This window comes from Oryctolagus cuniculus, chromosome 3 (genome assembly GCF_964237555.1).
Source record: "Oryctolagus cuniculus chromosome 3, mOryCun1.1, whole genome shotgun sequence".
NCBI lineage: Eukaryota > Metazoa > Chordata > Mammalia > Lagomorpha > Leporidae > Oryctolagus > Oryctolagus cuniculus.
The window spans coordinates 83687353-83704642 of record NC_091434.1 but is presented as its reverse complement, the minus strand read 5'-3'; the positions used below and the strand labels follow the sequence as shown (position 1 = coordinate 83704642).

At 39.1% G+C, this 17290-nt stretch overlaps 1 protein-coding gene across 8 annotated transcripts in view; it reads right to left on the bottom strand.

Moving 5' to 3' along the window:
* Positions 1 to 17290, bottom strand: part of CCDC148 (coiled-coil domain containing 148) — a 309680-nt gene that overhangs the window by 170420 nt on the left and 121970 nt on the right. For all 8 annotated transcript variants that reach the window (XR_007920653.2, XM_051849519.2, XM_051849517.2 and 5 more), the window contains 2 exons: positions 15560 to 15698; positions 101 to 307 (listed from right to left, as the gene is read on the bottom strand). Coding sequence is in view for 7 of the 8 variants with exons in the window: in XM_051849519.2 (XP_051705479.2) it covers positions 101 to 307; positions 15560 to 15698 (346 nt within the window). In the remaining variant the exon portion in view is untranslated. The remainder of the gene's footprint in view (positions 1 to 100; positions 308 to 15559; positions 15699 to 17290) is intronic.

Below are 17290 nucleotides of genomic sequence, written 5' to 3'. Positions count from 1 at the left end.
GAGAAACTGACTCTTAGGTCGGGTTTAAACAAAGGGGGAAAGTGCATTCTTCAGTGAATCCCCAGGCAAATACTGAAGTGCCTTCTGTGAAGCATCTTACCTTGGCTTTCAGATCAGCACACAACTCCTGTTGCCTTTTCCTGTCCTTGGCCAAGGTGCTTTCCATTTCATGAGTTGCACAAGCCTCTGCGAGGGTCAGCACAGCCCTCTGTATAAAGTCTTTCCTGTTCTTACGCCAATTTGACATCAGTATCCTTCGCTGCTCCCTAGCAAAGTGATATTGGTCACAATATTTCTCATGTTCAACCTGAAAAGACAACAGAGGGTAGACACTTATCATTAAAATGAACCTTTATTTTGTACCATTGTTATACAAATGAGTAAAATGAATAATAGCTAGTGACTTTTGAAAAACTGGGGGCAAACATCTTAGTAGTAAACCCAGAAACCAGGACCCAAATACCAGCTCCAGAGTACTGAGCTTCTGGCTAACTGGAGACAAGACATTTTATGTTTCTAAATCCAAAGTTTTTTCATATCAGGTGGAGTCTGAGCAGGTGGTCCTTAAAACAACCTTCACTTATAAATAGCAATGATGCCATGAACATAAAGCAATATTTCCACGCATACAATTTTTAGAATAACCTATCTTTAGTTTTAATATTTTCACAGTTGCATCTGATGTCTATTTAACAATGTGCTAATTTACATAAAATAATTACAATAATCCTGAAGAATCGGTTTTACCCTTCACTGCTGAAACACTCAGACAATAAAATGACTAACCATAAATTACTGCAGTGATGCTTAGCGCATGCCATCAAAGGGAAGCAGAGGCTTAGAAGGAAGAACAGAAGTGCAGAGAGCCTAAGCAGGTGATACTGGAATGCTCCCCATATAAGCTGGCTTGTCAAGGTCAGAGCCATTGATGTAACTCAGTCTTCCATTGGCCAGTATAGCCTATACCTCTGAATTTGATACATTGTTTCAACCCTAGGTGGCATGAGAAAAGAAGCATCAAACAGGATAAGGTAGATACCACCTAAAATATAGTAGGTATGATTAATTAAGCACACAAAGAAGCTGATTATGGTCTCAAACCAAGTATATAACCTACTAAAATCTAGTCTATGAGCTGCTTAGCTTTGTACTATAAAAGCAAAAATATTTAACATCTGTCAGACATTAGGAAAGGTAGCATAGTTCTCTGCAGCCCTATTCACAACAGCCAAGACATGGAATTAACCTAGGTGTCCATTGATAGATGAATAGATGAAGAAATTGTGGTACATATGTCTGATGGGATATCATTTAAAAATGAGTAAAATCCTGATATTTGCAGCTAAATGGATGGCACTGGAGGTCATTAAGTTAAATGAAATAAGCCAGACACAGAAAGATGAACATCACATGTCCAATCTCATGTGGAAGTTTTCTGGAAAAATGTTGATATGACCTTAGAATAGTGATTACTATTATAATATATATTAAATATTAATATTATATGTATAATTATATACAATATGTATAATTATATATAATATATAATTATAAAGAGGATAGGAAGAGCAGAAGGAGGACAGATAGAGGGAGATTGGGTAATAGGTACCAAAACACAGCCAGATAGAAATAGCAAGCTCTAGAGTTCCACATCATGGGAAAGAGGGGTGACTATAGTTCACAATAGTATATGAAATACTGTATAAAGAACTAGAAGAAAACAGTTGATAGGTTCCAAACACAAAGACAGAATCAGGAAATGGAAAGGCTAGTTGCCTGGTTTGATAGGCTTATGTTAAGTAAATATATTGAAATATAGCACCGTAGGGGCTGGCACTGTGGCATAGTAGGCTAAACCCCCGCCTGTGATGCCTGCATCCCACATGGGTGCCAGTTCATGTCCTGGAAGCTCCTCTTATGATCCAGCTCTCTGCTATGGGCTGTAAAAGCAGTAGAAGATGACTCAAGTGCTTGGGCCCCTACACCTGTGTGGGAGATGTGGAGGAGGCTTCGGATTGGCTCCGTTCTGGCTATTGTGGCCATTTGTGGAGTGAGCCAGCAGATGGAAGACCATTCTCTCTGTCTCTCCCTCTCACTGTCTATAACTCTGCCTCTCAAATAAATAAAATCTTTAATAATAAAAAATATTGTACTGTTCCCTTCCAATAATGTGCCAGTATTAGATGCTAAGGAACACTTTAACATAAATGAGACAGAGAAAGATGGCAGCTGAGTAAGATGATCTGGTAGACATCTCCCTGCAGACATAACAATTTCAACAGCTTTAACCTATCAAGGCATCATCACAAAAGCCAAAGAGGCCAGGTGAGAGGCCACAGTGCCCGTTTGTAGTATAATAATAATGCATTGAAGAAGACAGGAAAGAATTTCCACGTCACCTCTCCCAGCTCCAAGTGGCACAGGGTAAAGAGAAATGTCTCCCAATTTGGGGAGAGAGGAAATTAAGTCCCGATCTTAGACTTAAAAACCAGTACCAGGGCTGCTAATGTGGAACCCAGAATAGACAGATACCCAGGGCCTCTGATCCTAGGCCAGTACTTTCAGACTGGGCCTCTGGACCCTCAGTAGGCAGATGGCTACAAGACTATATCTACCTTGGCTTCCCCAACATAAAGCAGCCACTGGGCAGTAGGGTGGGAACATGACTTTTAAGACATTGCCTTGCTGAAAGGCCTGTGAGCATTTCAGACGTAGAAAGCCAAGACTCTGTGGCAAAAAATATCCTACATGAAGGATCTCTGTGAGACCTAAGTGGAAATAAAGGGTCATCAAAGAAGGATGTACTTTTTCTCTGAAGGGAGCAGAGGACATCCACTTTGCTTATGGCCATGTCCAAATACCGATGGAGTCTATGGTCACAAAAGGCTTATATAGCCTTGGCAGTCCATGGCAAGAGCCTCAGGTGATCACTGACATCATAAATAAGAGTGTTAATTGTTAAAGGAACAACAGAAGTCACTGTGTACCTACCCCCCATGTAGGACCTCCATCCTTTATGAGTTGTACTATGAGAATTGACTGTAAATCTTGTTCTCAAACTGTACTCTATATGTCATGTGTGTGTGGGCACAAACTGTTGAAATCTGTGCTTAACTTGGAGTTGGTCCTCTATATAAAATCAAACTAAAAATGAACCATAATAAAGGGGATGGCAGAGAGAGAGGGAAGTGGGATAGGAGTTGGGGTGGGAGGGTGGGTTTTGGGGAAAGAACCACTATATTCCTAAAGTTGTATCTATGAAAAATGCATTCATTAAATAAAAACTTAAAAAAGACATTGCCTTGAAGCTCAGAGCTGGAAATTTTACAGTAGGATCCAACACCAAATGAAACACAAATGTCTCTATTTGCAGGCCAGTATTCACAGATGCACCTTCTAGATCTACCCTGCATCAGGCAGAGACTAGTGCCCTGATAGGATGGATATGTTCTGGCCTGTATCACAACAAGTCTCATGCAGGCCTTATATACACCCTGAGACTACTCCAGGCCTGGAGACTAGGAAATTCAGGAGTTGTCCAGCTTAGTGTCAGCCTGGATGGCCAAGAGACTACTACTCCCAGTTATCCCCCAACCTCAGGCACACAGAAAGGAGTAAGACCTCAAATGGAGAGTGGACTAGGGAAATGAAAGGCTGTTTCAGGAGTTTGGCTTGAAGCTCAGTGCCAGTCCCACTGTAGTGAGACCAAGCACCATCTGGAAAGAGGTGACAAGCCTCCATCCCCAGGCCAGCACTCACATACTGAGCCTCTAGACCTGCCCCAACATGAGGTAGAGACCTACCCCTCGTAGGACAAATGAGGGTTTCAGCCTGAATCACCCCAGCCTGTCGCAGGCTTGACACATGTCTACAACACAGCACGAGGCCCTGTGGCTTTAAGACTCAAGTGAACCCAGCTTAGTGTCAGCCTGGGCAGTAAACAGACTTCTTTCACCATCCCTCTCCCAACCATGGACAGAAAACAAGGAGTGAGACTAGAATCACTGGGAAGCAGGGTACTGAAATGAGCACAGGAATGCATCTTGGATTTGGAAAAGATAAGACATTAGTAGAAAGATACTAATGATCCCTGTCCCCAGGTCAGCACCTACTAAAACCCCTTGACCTGCCCTGCTTCTGGGTGGAGACCTGGAGCCCCAGTCAATTGGACTTACATCCTGGCCAGCATCTCCTATGATTGTTACAGAAGCCTTGGGCTACAAGTCCACCTGAGCAGAATGCAGAATCCCATAGCAAAGTGGGTCATGGTCCTATACTGTGCCATGCTGGTCCTTGTGGGCAGTGGGCTCAGGGTATAATATAACTCTGGGATATATGTGGCTACAAGCCTGTTCACTCATTCCTCTCCCAACCTGACCACACAGCATAACATGGAGAGAGTAATTGATTGCTTGGGGGATGAAAAGCTAAGCAGGTACTCAAACATTGCATAGGAAAACCTGGCTGAAGTAATGTAAATTCATATATTCCTGCTGGACTTTGGCCCAGTGCTACTGGTGCCTTAACCATGTAGTACCCATGTGAACCCTCCAAGTCTCCAGCCCCATAATCCCACAATCCCAGACCTAGAGGATTCAGGCCCAATGCCCGTGTGACACTGAACCATGCCCTACAAGCTGCTATTGAGACAGCATATACAGCTGGGTCTGAGAGAGTGCCCCCCATGCTCCCACTCTCGATGTCAATTCCTGTGGAAGAAGCTTCGTTGAGACTATATTATAGCATCCAACTGGAAATAAAGCCAAAATAGCCTACCAGTCATCTGATAACAAATCTCAGGAAAAAGTCATGTAGCACAAAAGCCACTCATTGAAAGTAACAAAAACAACTAATCTACCAGATATACAAAAATCAATGTAGGGACAGAAGAGGTAGGAAAACTAAAGCAGTACGATGCTCCCCAAAGGAATACAACAATGCTTTAGTAATGGATTCCAAAGAAAACGAGATTGATGAAATGCCTGATAACAAATTCAACAGAATAATCATAAGGATGCTTACAGAGATACGGTAGAATCCAGAAAATAATACATGATATGAATGAGAAATTCAGCAAAGAGATAGAGGTATTGAAAAAGAATGGCTCACATTCAGAAATCTACCAACAATAAATGCTGGAGAGGATGTGGGGAAAAAGGGGCACTAACCCACTGTTGGTGGGAATGCAAACTGGTTAAGCCACTATGGAAGTCAGTCTGGAGATTCCTCAGAAACCTGAATGTAACCCTACCATTCAACCCAGCCATCCCACTCCTTGGAATTTACCCAAAGGAAATTAAATTGGCAAACAAAAAAGCTGTCTGCACATTAATGTTTATTGCAGCTCAATTCACAATAGCTAAGACCTGGAACCAACCCAAATGCCCATCAACAGTAGACTGGATAAAGAAATGATGGGACATGTACTCTATAGAATACTATACAGCAGTCAAAAACAACGAAACCCGGTCATTTGCAACAAGATGGAGGAATTTGGAAAACATCATGCTGAGTGAATTAAGCCAGTCCCAAAGGGACAAATATCATATGTTCTCCCTGATCGGTGACAACTAACTGAGCACCAAAAAGGAAACCTGTTAAAGTGAAAAGAACACTATGAGAAACAGTGACTTGATCAGCCCTTGCCCTGACTGTTGATGAACAACTTAATATGTTATCCCTCTTAGTGTTTTTTTTTTGTTTGTTACTTAATACTTTTGGTTGAATACTGTAATCAATACACAGTTATTCTTAAGTGTTGAAACTTAACTGAAAAGTGATCGCTGTTAAATATAAGAGTGGGAATAAGAGAGGGAAGAGATGTGCAATTCGGGACATGCTCAAGCTGACTTACCTCAAACGGTAGAGTTAGAAACATACCAGGGGATTCCAATTCAATCCCATCAAGGTGGCATGTACCAACACCATCTCACTAATCCCAGTGATCAATTTCTGTTCACAATTGATCATAATGATAGGACTAAGAGCCAGAGGGAGCACATAAACAAGACTAGTGTCTGCAAATACTAGTTGATAGAATAAAAAAGGGAGAGAACGATCCAACATGGGAAGTGAGATACACAGCAGACCCACAGAATGGCAGATGTCTTAAACAGCACTCTGGCCTCAGAATCAGCCCTTACGGCAAGCGGATCTGGCTGAAAAGCCCATGAGGGTATTAGAGGCATGGAAAGCCAAGACACTCTGGCAAAAAAAAAAAAAAAACCTAAATGAAAAGTCTCCACGAGTGAGATCCCAACCAAAGAAGGAGGTACCTTTCTCTGACTACGAACTTGTCTAAATATGATAAGAGTTGGTGAACTCAAAAGGCTTCCATAGCCTTGGCAACTCATGACAAGAGCCTAGGGTGATTACTGACGCCATAAACAAGAGTGTCAATTTGTTAAGTCAACAACAGGAGTCACTGTGCACTTACTCCTCATGTAGGATCTCTGTCCTTAATATGCTGTACATTGTGATTTAATGCTATAACTAGTACTCAAACAGTATTTTTCACTTTGTGTTTCTATGTGAGTGCAAACTGTTGAAATCTTTACTTAATATATGCTAAACTGATCTTCTTATATATAAAGAGAATCGAAAATGAATCTTGATGTGAATGGAAGGGGAGAGGGAGTGGGAAAGGGGAGGGTTGTGGGTGGGAGGGAAGTTATGGGGGGGAAGCCATTGTAATCCATAAGCTGTACTTTGGAAATTTATATTCATTAAATAAAAGTTAAAAAAAAAAGAAAGAAAAAAAACTGAAATCTTGGAAATGAAGAACTCAGTAAGTTAAAAAGAAAAAAAAAATGTTGAGGGCCTCAATATCAGACTAAGACAAGCATAAAAAAGAATATCTGAATTTGAAGATAGGTCTTTTCAAATATCCTCCAGACCAAAAAATAAGCAAATAAGAATGAAAACAGTCTCCCAGAATTTTGGAACACTATTCTATTTGTGAGGAATCCTAAGGCAAAGAGAAGAGTAAAGGCTTAGGAAACTTTCCCAATACGCAATAACTAGAAACTTCCACAATCTAGAGAAAGGCTTGGACATCCAACTGCAGGATGGCCCATAAGGCCCCAAATAGATATAAATATCCTCACTGTAATATATCATAGTAAAACACTCAAAGCTACAACATGAAGAGGGAAGTCTAAAATTTGCAAGAGAAAAGTTCCAGATCATGTGTGAGGGAATCTCCATTTGATTTACAGATATTTTTCAACAGAAACCTTATAGACCAAGAAGGACTAGAATGACATATCCCAAGTTGTTAAAGGAAAGAACTACCAACCAAGAGTGTCTTACCTAGGGAAATTATCATTCAGAAATGAAGGAGAAATAAAATATTTCCAGAAAGGCAAAAGCAGAGGGAATACATTATCGCCAGATCACCCTTACAAAGTAAATTCAAGGGTATCTTCTATACAGAAGCAAAAGAAATATAGCAACCATCATGAAAATGTATGAAAGTAAAAAACCCACAACATAGGACTAGTGTTGTGGCCCAACAGATTACACTGCAGGTTGTCATGCTCACATCTCACAGCAGAGTGCCAGTTCAAGCTATAACTGATCCACTTCACATCCAGATTCCTGCTAATGTGCCTGAGAAACCACCAGATGATAGCTCAAGCACTTGGACCCCTGCCACTCATGTGGGAGACCAGGATGTTACTTCTGGGTTCCACATGGTACAGCCTTGGCTATTGCAGCCATTTGTACAGTGAACCAGCAGATGAGCAATTACCCTTCACCTCACTTTGCCTTGCAAATAATTAAAATCTTTTTAAAAAATAATACATAGGGGCTGGCACTGTGGTGTAGCAAGTAAAGCCACCACCTGCAGTGCCAGCATCCCATATGGGCGCAGGTCCAAGACCCGGCTTCTCCACTTCCAATCCAGCTCTCTGTTATGGCTTGGGAAAGCAGTAAAAGATGGCCCAACTATTGCAGCCATCTGGGGAGTGAACCAGTGTATGGAAGACCTCTCTCTCTCTCTCTTTCTCTGCCTCTCCTTCTCTCTGTAACTCTGACTTTCAAATAAATAACTAACTAAATCTTCAAAAAAAAGTAATACATAAAATTTGCAAGGAAAAGCACGTTCAAAATAGAAAAACTTTTTAAGAGTACAAGACTAAGTCATCATTTATCAGTAATTACCTCTAAATACAAACAGACTAAATTCCCTAATTAAAACATACGGACTGGCTGAATAGATTGAAAAACAAAACCCAATGATAGCTGCCCACAAGAAATATATCTCATCAGTAAAGACACACACAAACTAAAAGCAAAAAGGATGGAAGAAGATATTCCATACAAACAGAAACCAAAAACAAGCAGAAAAACTTGCACTTTTATCAGACAAAATAGACTTCAAAACAAAAATTGTAAAAAGAGACAAAGTGAGTCACTAATGATCAAGGGATCAATTTAACAAACAGATATAGGGGAAGGCATTGTGTTGTAGCGGGTTAAACTGCAGCTTGGGATGCCCGCATCTCATATCAGAGTGGTGGTTCAAGTCCTGGCTATTCCACATCCAATGTAGCTTCCTGCTAATGTGCCTGGGAAACAGTGGGTGATGGTTCTAGTACTTGGATCCCTGCCACCCACATGGAACATATAAGAGACCTGGATAGAATTCATGGCTCCTGGCTTTTGCCTTGCCCAGCCCTGGCTGTTGCTGCCGATCTCTCTCTCTCTTTGAATGTATGTGTGTATGCACATGTGTGTAACTCTGCATTTTAACCTTTTGTTAAAAAAAGAAGAAGATATATTTGCATATGCATGTCTATGTAACCCAGTTTTATAAAGCAAATGTTAGATCTAAAGGGAGAGATAGGCTCCAATACAAAAACAGTGGATGACTTCAATAAACCACTTTCATCAATGGAGAGATCATCTAGGTTTAAAAAATCAGCAGAAAAACAACAGTAAAACTATAGACCAAATGAACCTAGAAGACATTTAGAGAACATTCCATCCAATAACTATAAGTACACATTCTCTTTATCATACATGGAATATTAGACCATATGTAGGGCCACAAAATGAGTCTCCACCAATTCTAAAACATCAATTAATATCATGCCTTTTTCTGACCATAATGGAATAAACCTAAATGTCAACAACAAAAGAAACTCTGGGAATTATAAAAATACATGGAGATTGAACAACATCTCCTAAATTAACAATGGGTCACTGAAGAAATCAAAAAGGGAAATTTAAAAATTTCTTGAGACAAATGAAAATAGAAACACAACATACCAAAACTCAAGAGGTACAGAAAATGAAGAATAAGAGGGAAGTTCATAGCACTACCTGCATTAAAAAATAGAAAGATATCCAATGAACAACCTGACAATGCATCTCATGGACATAGAAACAGAAGGAAAAACAAAACCCAAGCTAAAAGAATGAAATATAATAAGTATCAGAGCAGAAATAAATGAAATAGAAACTAAAGAAATTCAAAAGATCAATGAAAAGAAGAGTTGTTTTTAAAAAATAAATCAATAAGTACTTAGCTAGACTAAGAAAAAGAAAAGACTCAAAATTAGAGATGAACAAGGAGATATTACAACTTATACTACAGAAATACAAAGGACTATTAGGGACTATTATGAACAACTATATGCCAATAAAGTAGAACACCTAAAAGAAATGGAATCATTTCTGGATACATATAACTTACTGAACCATGAAAATGTGGAAAATTGGAACAGACCAATAACAAGTAATGAGATTGAGTCAGCAATGAAAAGTCTCCTGTAAGAAAACTTTACTGCTGAATCTCATGAAACTTTTAAGGAATAACTGACAACAATAGGGAGGAGACATTGATTTTAGCCCCAGGAAGATAACGGAAAAACAAGGGAGCGCCACATTCTCAGGGGATAGCTGGAGAGAATTTCCGTGGAAAACCTATAGAACAGAATAGAGACTTTGTGGAGCAGTGAGGACAATGTACACACATGCAGCAGCTAAGGATACACCACCAGAGACTCTCATAGCCAGTGGTTGGTGAGAAATGCCTTGTTTTCAAAGCAAGACCAGAGGAAGCTATGGCACCCTGTGCTTCACTATGATTTTTGTCTGAGGGAGAACTCTGAGACCCCTGTAAACTTTGAGAGCAGCCTGAGGAGCTGGTAGGGGACAGGGAGTCCACTTAGCTCCATGAAGGGAAGCCATGTTGCTTCCCTCTCCTCCCCTAACCAAGGTGCCAGACTCAGTCTGCTGAGGTGGAACTCCAATCACCCCTCCATTGGGCAGTTCACTCCAAGGATGGGGTAGTTTGTGGGGAAGAGAATAGATCCTCTTTACCCCGTGACTGTAAGGAATAAGTAACGACAATTCTTAACTTATTCCAAAAACTTGAAAGAAAAAGAACCCTTACAACTTATTCTACAAGACCAGCATGACTTTGATTCCAAAACCAAACAAAATACAACAAAAAAAGAAAACCATAGACCAATATCCATTATTAACATAGATGCAAAAATTCTCCACAAACTACTAGCAAATTGAATCTAAAACCAAATCAAGAATAATTCACACCGACCAAATGGAATTTATTCCAAGGATTTAGAGATAGTTTGACATATGAAAATCAATAAATTTTGTATATCACATCAACAGAATGAGGGATAAAAATCATGATCATCCCAATAGAGGCAGAAAAAGCATTCAATAAAATTCAATATCCATTCATGAAAAAAGCCTTGAACAAAGTAAGTATAGAAAGAATATACTTCTGCAATAAAAGCTACAAATGACAAACCCACAACCAGTATCCTCTTGAATGGGGAAAATCTGAAAGCATCTGAAATGGAACTGAACAGGGAGATCCACTCTCAATACTCCCATTTGGTATGAGCTAGAGCCATTAGGCAAGGGAAAGAGCTAAAAAGCATACAAGTAGGAAAATAAGTCAAAATATTCTTCTTTGCAGATGACATGATTCCATATATAGAAATACTTGAAGATTCCATCAAGAGACTCAGAACTGATAAAATCTATAAAGTTGCAGAACAGAAAATGAACACAAAAATCAGAAGCATTTTATAAACCAATAACAAACTCATTAAGAAATTATAAGAGCAATCTCATTCACAGTAACTTTAAGAAAATATCTTAGAATAAGTTTAACCAAAGATGTAAACGATTGCTACAATTTGAAAATTTTAAAACACTGATGAAAGAAATTACAGACACAGAAATGGAAAGACATTCTAGGTTCATGGATTGGAAGAATTAAAATTATTAAAATGACCATACACGTGAAGTCATTTACAGATTCAACCCAATCCTCAAAATATTAGTGACATGCTTCTGAGAACTAGAAAAGAAATCCTAAAGTTCACATGGAGACATAAAAGACCCTAAATAACCAAAGCAATGTTAAACTAAAACAAAGCTGGAGGCATCACAATACCAGATTTCAAAACATAGTTTAGAGCTATTGTAACCAGAATAGCATGGTACTCACATAAAATCAGACACATAAACCAACACAACATAATAGAGATCCCAGAAATTAATCTATGCATCTAATGCCCCTAAAGCTTCACAAAGGTGTGAAAAACATACACTGAAGAAAAGGTAGTCCTCAATAAATGGTGCTGGGACAACTGGATATCCATATGAAGAGGCCTAAAACTTTACTCCTATCACCCACCTTAGACAAAAATCAACTCAAAGATTTAAATGTAGAATCTAAAGCTATGAAACTACTAGAATAAAATATAAGGAACACATTTTTTTTTTTTTTTTTTTTTTGACAGGCAGAGTGGACAGTGAGAGAGAGAGACAGAGAGAAAGGTCTTCCTTTTCCCGTCGGTTCACCCTCCAATGGCCGCCGCGGCCGGCGCGCTGCGGCCGGCGCACCGCACCGATCTGATGGCAGGAGCCAGGAGCCAGGTGCTTTTCCTGGTCTCCCATGGGGTGCAGGGCCCAAGCACCTGGGCCATCCTCCACTGCACTCCCGGGCCACAGCAGAGGGCTGGCCTGGAAGAGGGGCAACCGGGACAGAATCCGGCGCCCCGACCGGGACTAGAACCCGGTGTGCCGGCGCCGCTAGGCGGAGGATTAGCCTAGTGAGCCGCGGCGCCGGCCCAGGAACACATTTTAAAACAATTGCATACACTGGTTTTTTTTGATAAGAAAGGCAAAACTAGACAAATGGGATTATATCAAACTAAGAAGCTTGGGAATAGGCTAACAAACAATTAACAAAGTAAAGAGACAACAGAATGGGAGAAAATATTTGCAATCTATGAATCTGATATGTATCCAGAATATATAAGGAACAAAACCCTCAATAAAAAAAAATCCAGTTAAGAAATTGATAAAGATCTGAATAGGCATTCCTTAGAGAAAGTACAAATGGCTGACAAATACAAGAATAATGTTCAATAGCGCCTGCCATTAAGAAAATTTAAGATAAAAGCACAAAGTATCACTTCATTTTAGTTGGAATAACTCTTATCAAAAAGACAAAAAATAACAAATACTGGTGAGGATGTGAAGAAAACAGAGCATTTGTATACTGTTGGTGGAAATGCAAATTAATGTAGTCATTATGGAGAAACAGCTTGGAGGTTCCTCAAAAAACTAAAAATAGTTCCACCATATGACCCAGCTATCATTTTTCTGGAGATTTTGTTATATATATAACAAAATGAGCATATGGAGTAAATAGCTGCACTCCCATGTTTATCACAATACTATTATTCACAACAGTCAAGGGAAAGGGCACATAGAGCATGCAGAGACACATGCCAACCAATCCAATGTAAAAAGTATGAAAATCTTCATTTTGTTAATTGTAGAAAATATAAAAATCTTTAGTTAAAAATAACAGCTAGTTTAAATTGGCAAACAAAAAAGCGGTCTGCACCCTAATGTTTATTGCAGCACAATTCACAATAGCTAAGACCTGGAACCAACCTAAATGCCCATCAACGGTAGACTGGATAAAGAAATTATGGGATATGTACTCTTTAGAATACTATACCGCAGTAAGAAACAACGAAATCCAGTCATTTGCAACAAAATGGAGGAATCTGGAACACATCATGCTGAGTGAAATAAGCCAGTCCCAAAGGGACAAATACCATATGTTCTCCCTGATCGGTGACAACTGACTGAACACCAAAAAGGAAACCTGTTGAAGTGAAATGGAAACTATGGGAAACGGTGACTTGATCAGCATAGCCCTGACTGTTAATGAACAACTTAATACATTATCCTTCTTAGTAGTTTTTTTGTCTGTTCTACTTAATAATTCTGTAATTAACACACAGTTATTCTTAAGTGTTGAAATTTAACTGAAATGTGATCCCTGTTAAACATAAGAGTAGGAATAAGAGAGGGAAGAGATGTACAATTTGGGACATGCTCAAGCTGACTTGCCCCAAATGGTAGAGTTAGAAACATACCAGGGGACTCCAATTTAATCCCATCAAGGTGGCATGTACCAATGCCATCTCACCAGTCCAAGTGATCAATTTCAGTTCACAATTGATCATAATGAAAGGACTAAGAGTCAAAGGAAGCACATAAACAAGTCTAGTACCTGCTAACACTAACCGATAGAATAAATAAAGGGGAGAGTGATCCAACATGGGAAGCAAGATACTCAGCAGACTCATAGAATGGTGGATGTCCTAAACAGAACTCTGGCCTCAGAATCAGCCCTAAAGGCATTCGGATCTGGCTGAAAAGCCCATGAGAGTATTTCAGGCATGGAAAGCCAAGACACTCTGGCAAAAAAAAAAAAAAAAAAAAAACCCTAAATGAAAGATCTCTGTGAGTGAGATCCCAGTGGAAAGAACAGGTCTTCAAAGAAGGAGGTACCTTTCTCTGAAGGGAGGAGAGAACCTCCACTTTGAATATGACCTTGTCTAAACAAGATAACAAGATAAGAGTCGGTGAACTCAAAAGTTTTCCATAGCCTTGGAAACTCATGACTGGTGCATAGGGAGATTACTGATGCCATAAACAGGAGTGTCAATTTGTAAAGTCAACAACAGGAGTCACTGTGCACTTACTCCTCATGTAGGATCTCTGTCCTTAATGTGCTGTACATTGAGACTTAATGCTATAATGAGTACTCAAACAGTATATTTCGCTTTGTGTTTCTATAGGGGTGCAAACTGTTGAAATCTTTACTTAATGTATACTAAACTGATCTTCTGTAAAAAAAAAAAAGAAAGAAATTAGCAATTCCCAACTTGACTCTCGCTGGGATTAAACATGACAATAGGTCTGATCTGATTTCATCATCATTTAAAAAATCATCTATTATTTTTCACTTTATGTTTGTGTGGGAGCAAACTGTTGAAATCTTTATTTAATGTATGCTAAACTGATCTTCTGTATATAAAGAGAATCAAAAATGAATCCTCATGTGAATGGAAGGGGAGAGGGAGTGGGAAAGGGGAGGGATGCGGGTGGGAGAGATGATATGGGGGGGAAGCCATTGTAATCCATAAGCTGTACTTTGGAAATTTATATTCATTAAATAAAAGTTAAGAAAAAAAAATAACAGCTAGTTGCAGAAGTAATAGAATAAACAGGTAATAGAAAGATCTAGTTTGATAATTAACAATTTAAAAATGCACAGTGAATTGTTATATAGTACAAACCCATTACAAAATAAAATCCAGAATTAATCAAAAATAATGGAAAGGGTAGGATGAGAGAGGATGGGATAATAGCCTTCGCTTCCGTTTATTTATCTGAAAATAAGAATAGCAAGAGTCCTTATCTCACCAACTGTTGTGTTGTGTTAAAGGATTTTCCTCGGGACTGATGCTATTCACATGTTGATTACTGGTGTTACCTGCTTAATTGGAAACAATTATAAAAATGAAGAGTATGTGATAATATTTTATTGCCCAGCTCATTAAAAAAATTAAGAGGCTAAGCATCCTTGTTTACATATAAGATGAGATATTGTGGAATTAACTGGTGACACAATAAATTCTATTTTCTTGCCTTTGTGGACTTGGCAACTAAAGGCCAAAGCAATAATTTCCAAATTTCTTCTACAGAAAATTTAAGTCATGCCCCTGAGTTCTGAAACTGGGGCATTTGTGTTGCTGATAAATCTAGGGGGAATAGGCAACCAAATGTGGTGGGGAGGGTATGGGTAAGCACCCTCCCCCAGGGCCAATGTTGGCTACCCCCTTGACTAGAAGGGCTGGGATCTGAAAGATTCTGTGGATGGAACACCTGTAGGTGGCAGAACCTCTGACGGTGGGTAGGTGACCATGCAAACACGTGGTTTTCAAACACTAGCGGAGTGGCCTGGGAGCCTCAGTGAAGAACAAACAGACGTGGAAAGAATAAATGTTGTCAGAGATCTCTCACCTTCTTACTTATTAAAAAAAATGAGAAATAAGCTGTACAGGCTTTGAATCTATAACCCTATCATGTTTTAGAGTGCAACCAAGAAAATCAACTACCATGTAAAATATGTATTTTTTCTAAATAACTGCTGAAACAATTTAAGTTGTCAGTGTGTAGTTCAGGGTCCAGCACTCACCAAATCATGCCTAGATTTGTGAGGAAAGTATCTTTGTAACATGTCCAGATAGAGAGTCCTTCTGCCATAGAGATCTCCAGGATATTGGTCCAAAACAGCTTGATAAATCCAATGGTCTCCTTCATTGAGTTGGAAGTTTCTAGAAGCAACAAAAATGTCACACTATGTTGTGAAACTATGGAATCTAAAAGGTCTCAAAATGAAAATGATAATAGCTACATGAAGTAAGGTTATGTCTTCCTTTAATACATTAGCCAAATTTAATTTCAGTTACAGAAAAGTTTATAAATTCTAATTCAGTGACTTCGTTCATTCCTTTTTTGATCTTGCCATGAGTTCCAGGCATAATGTGAAGGAGTCTGATAAGCAAAATACCTTTCAAAATATTTATTCTATAAAAAAAGGGAGAAAACGATCCAACATGGAAGCAGGATACACAGCAGACTCATAGAATGGCAGATGTCCTAAATAGCACTCTGGCCTCAGAATTAGCCCTTAAGGCATTCAGATCTGGTTGAAGAGCCCATGAGAGTATTTTAGGCATGGAAAGCCAAGACACTCTGGCAAAAAAAAGAAAAGAAAAAGAGGACCTAAATAAAAGACCTCTGAGAGTGAGATCCCAGCAGAAAGAACGGGGCCATCAAAGAAGGAGGTACCTTTCTCTGAAAGAAGGAGAGAACTTCCACTTTGACTATGACCTTGTTTAAATAAGATCAGAGTTGGCAAACTCAAAAGGCTTCCATAGCCTTGGCAGCTCATGACAAGAGCCATGGGTGATTACTGATGCCATAAACAAGAGTGTCAATTTGTTAAGTCAATAACGGGAGTCACTGTGCACTTACTCCTCACGTAGGATCTCTGTCAATGTGTTGTACATTGTGATTTAATGCTATAACTAGTACTCAAACAGTATTTTTCACTTTGTGTTTCTGTGTGGATGCAAACTGTTGACATCTTTACTTAATATATACTAAATTGATCTTCTGTATATAAAGAGAATTGAAAATGAATCTTGATGTAAATGGAAAGGGAGAGGGAGTGGGAGTTGGGAAGGTTGCAGGTGGGAGGGAAGTTATGGGGGGGGGGAGCCATTGTAATCCATAAGCTGTACTTTGGAAATTTATATTTACTAAATAAAAGTTTAAAAAATATTTATTCTATCTATCTTGCCTAGGACAATATTTTTAAAAATTATGACCAATGAATGAAAAATAATGAATTTTTTACATAGATTTATAAAGGAATTTTGTTTCTTCATAAAAGTTTCTATGTCCAGGTTGAAGGGAAATACAAATGTAGACAGTTCATTGAACAACTATATAAAGGAAAACACTGACTAAGGGTGATGCTTATTTAAGATGTGGCTTCAAAGGCAAGTCTACAAGTATTTTTTTCTTAACCCTCTTAACTTCTTGCTTTGTGGAGGTATTGCTAAGTACTAGTAGTGGGTGGAAAAAAAAGTGCAATGGTGTTAAATTTCAGATAACTGACAAAGTCATCTACAAATAGGATCCCGTCAAGTCACCCTCCCCCATTAATAAATCCAGTATTCTCCAAAATGTCTCGTTTAGTTTGGAATGCTTGCAGACACAAGTCTGGTTTGGGGCAGGCATTATGGTACAGTGGGTTAAGCCACTGCTTGGGATGCCCGAGTCCTGCTAATATGCCTGGAAAAGAAGCATGTGAAACTCACATATTTCAGTTCCTGTTTCCCACTTGGGAAACTCAAAC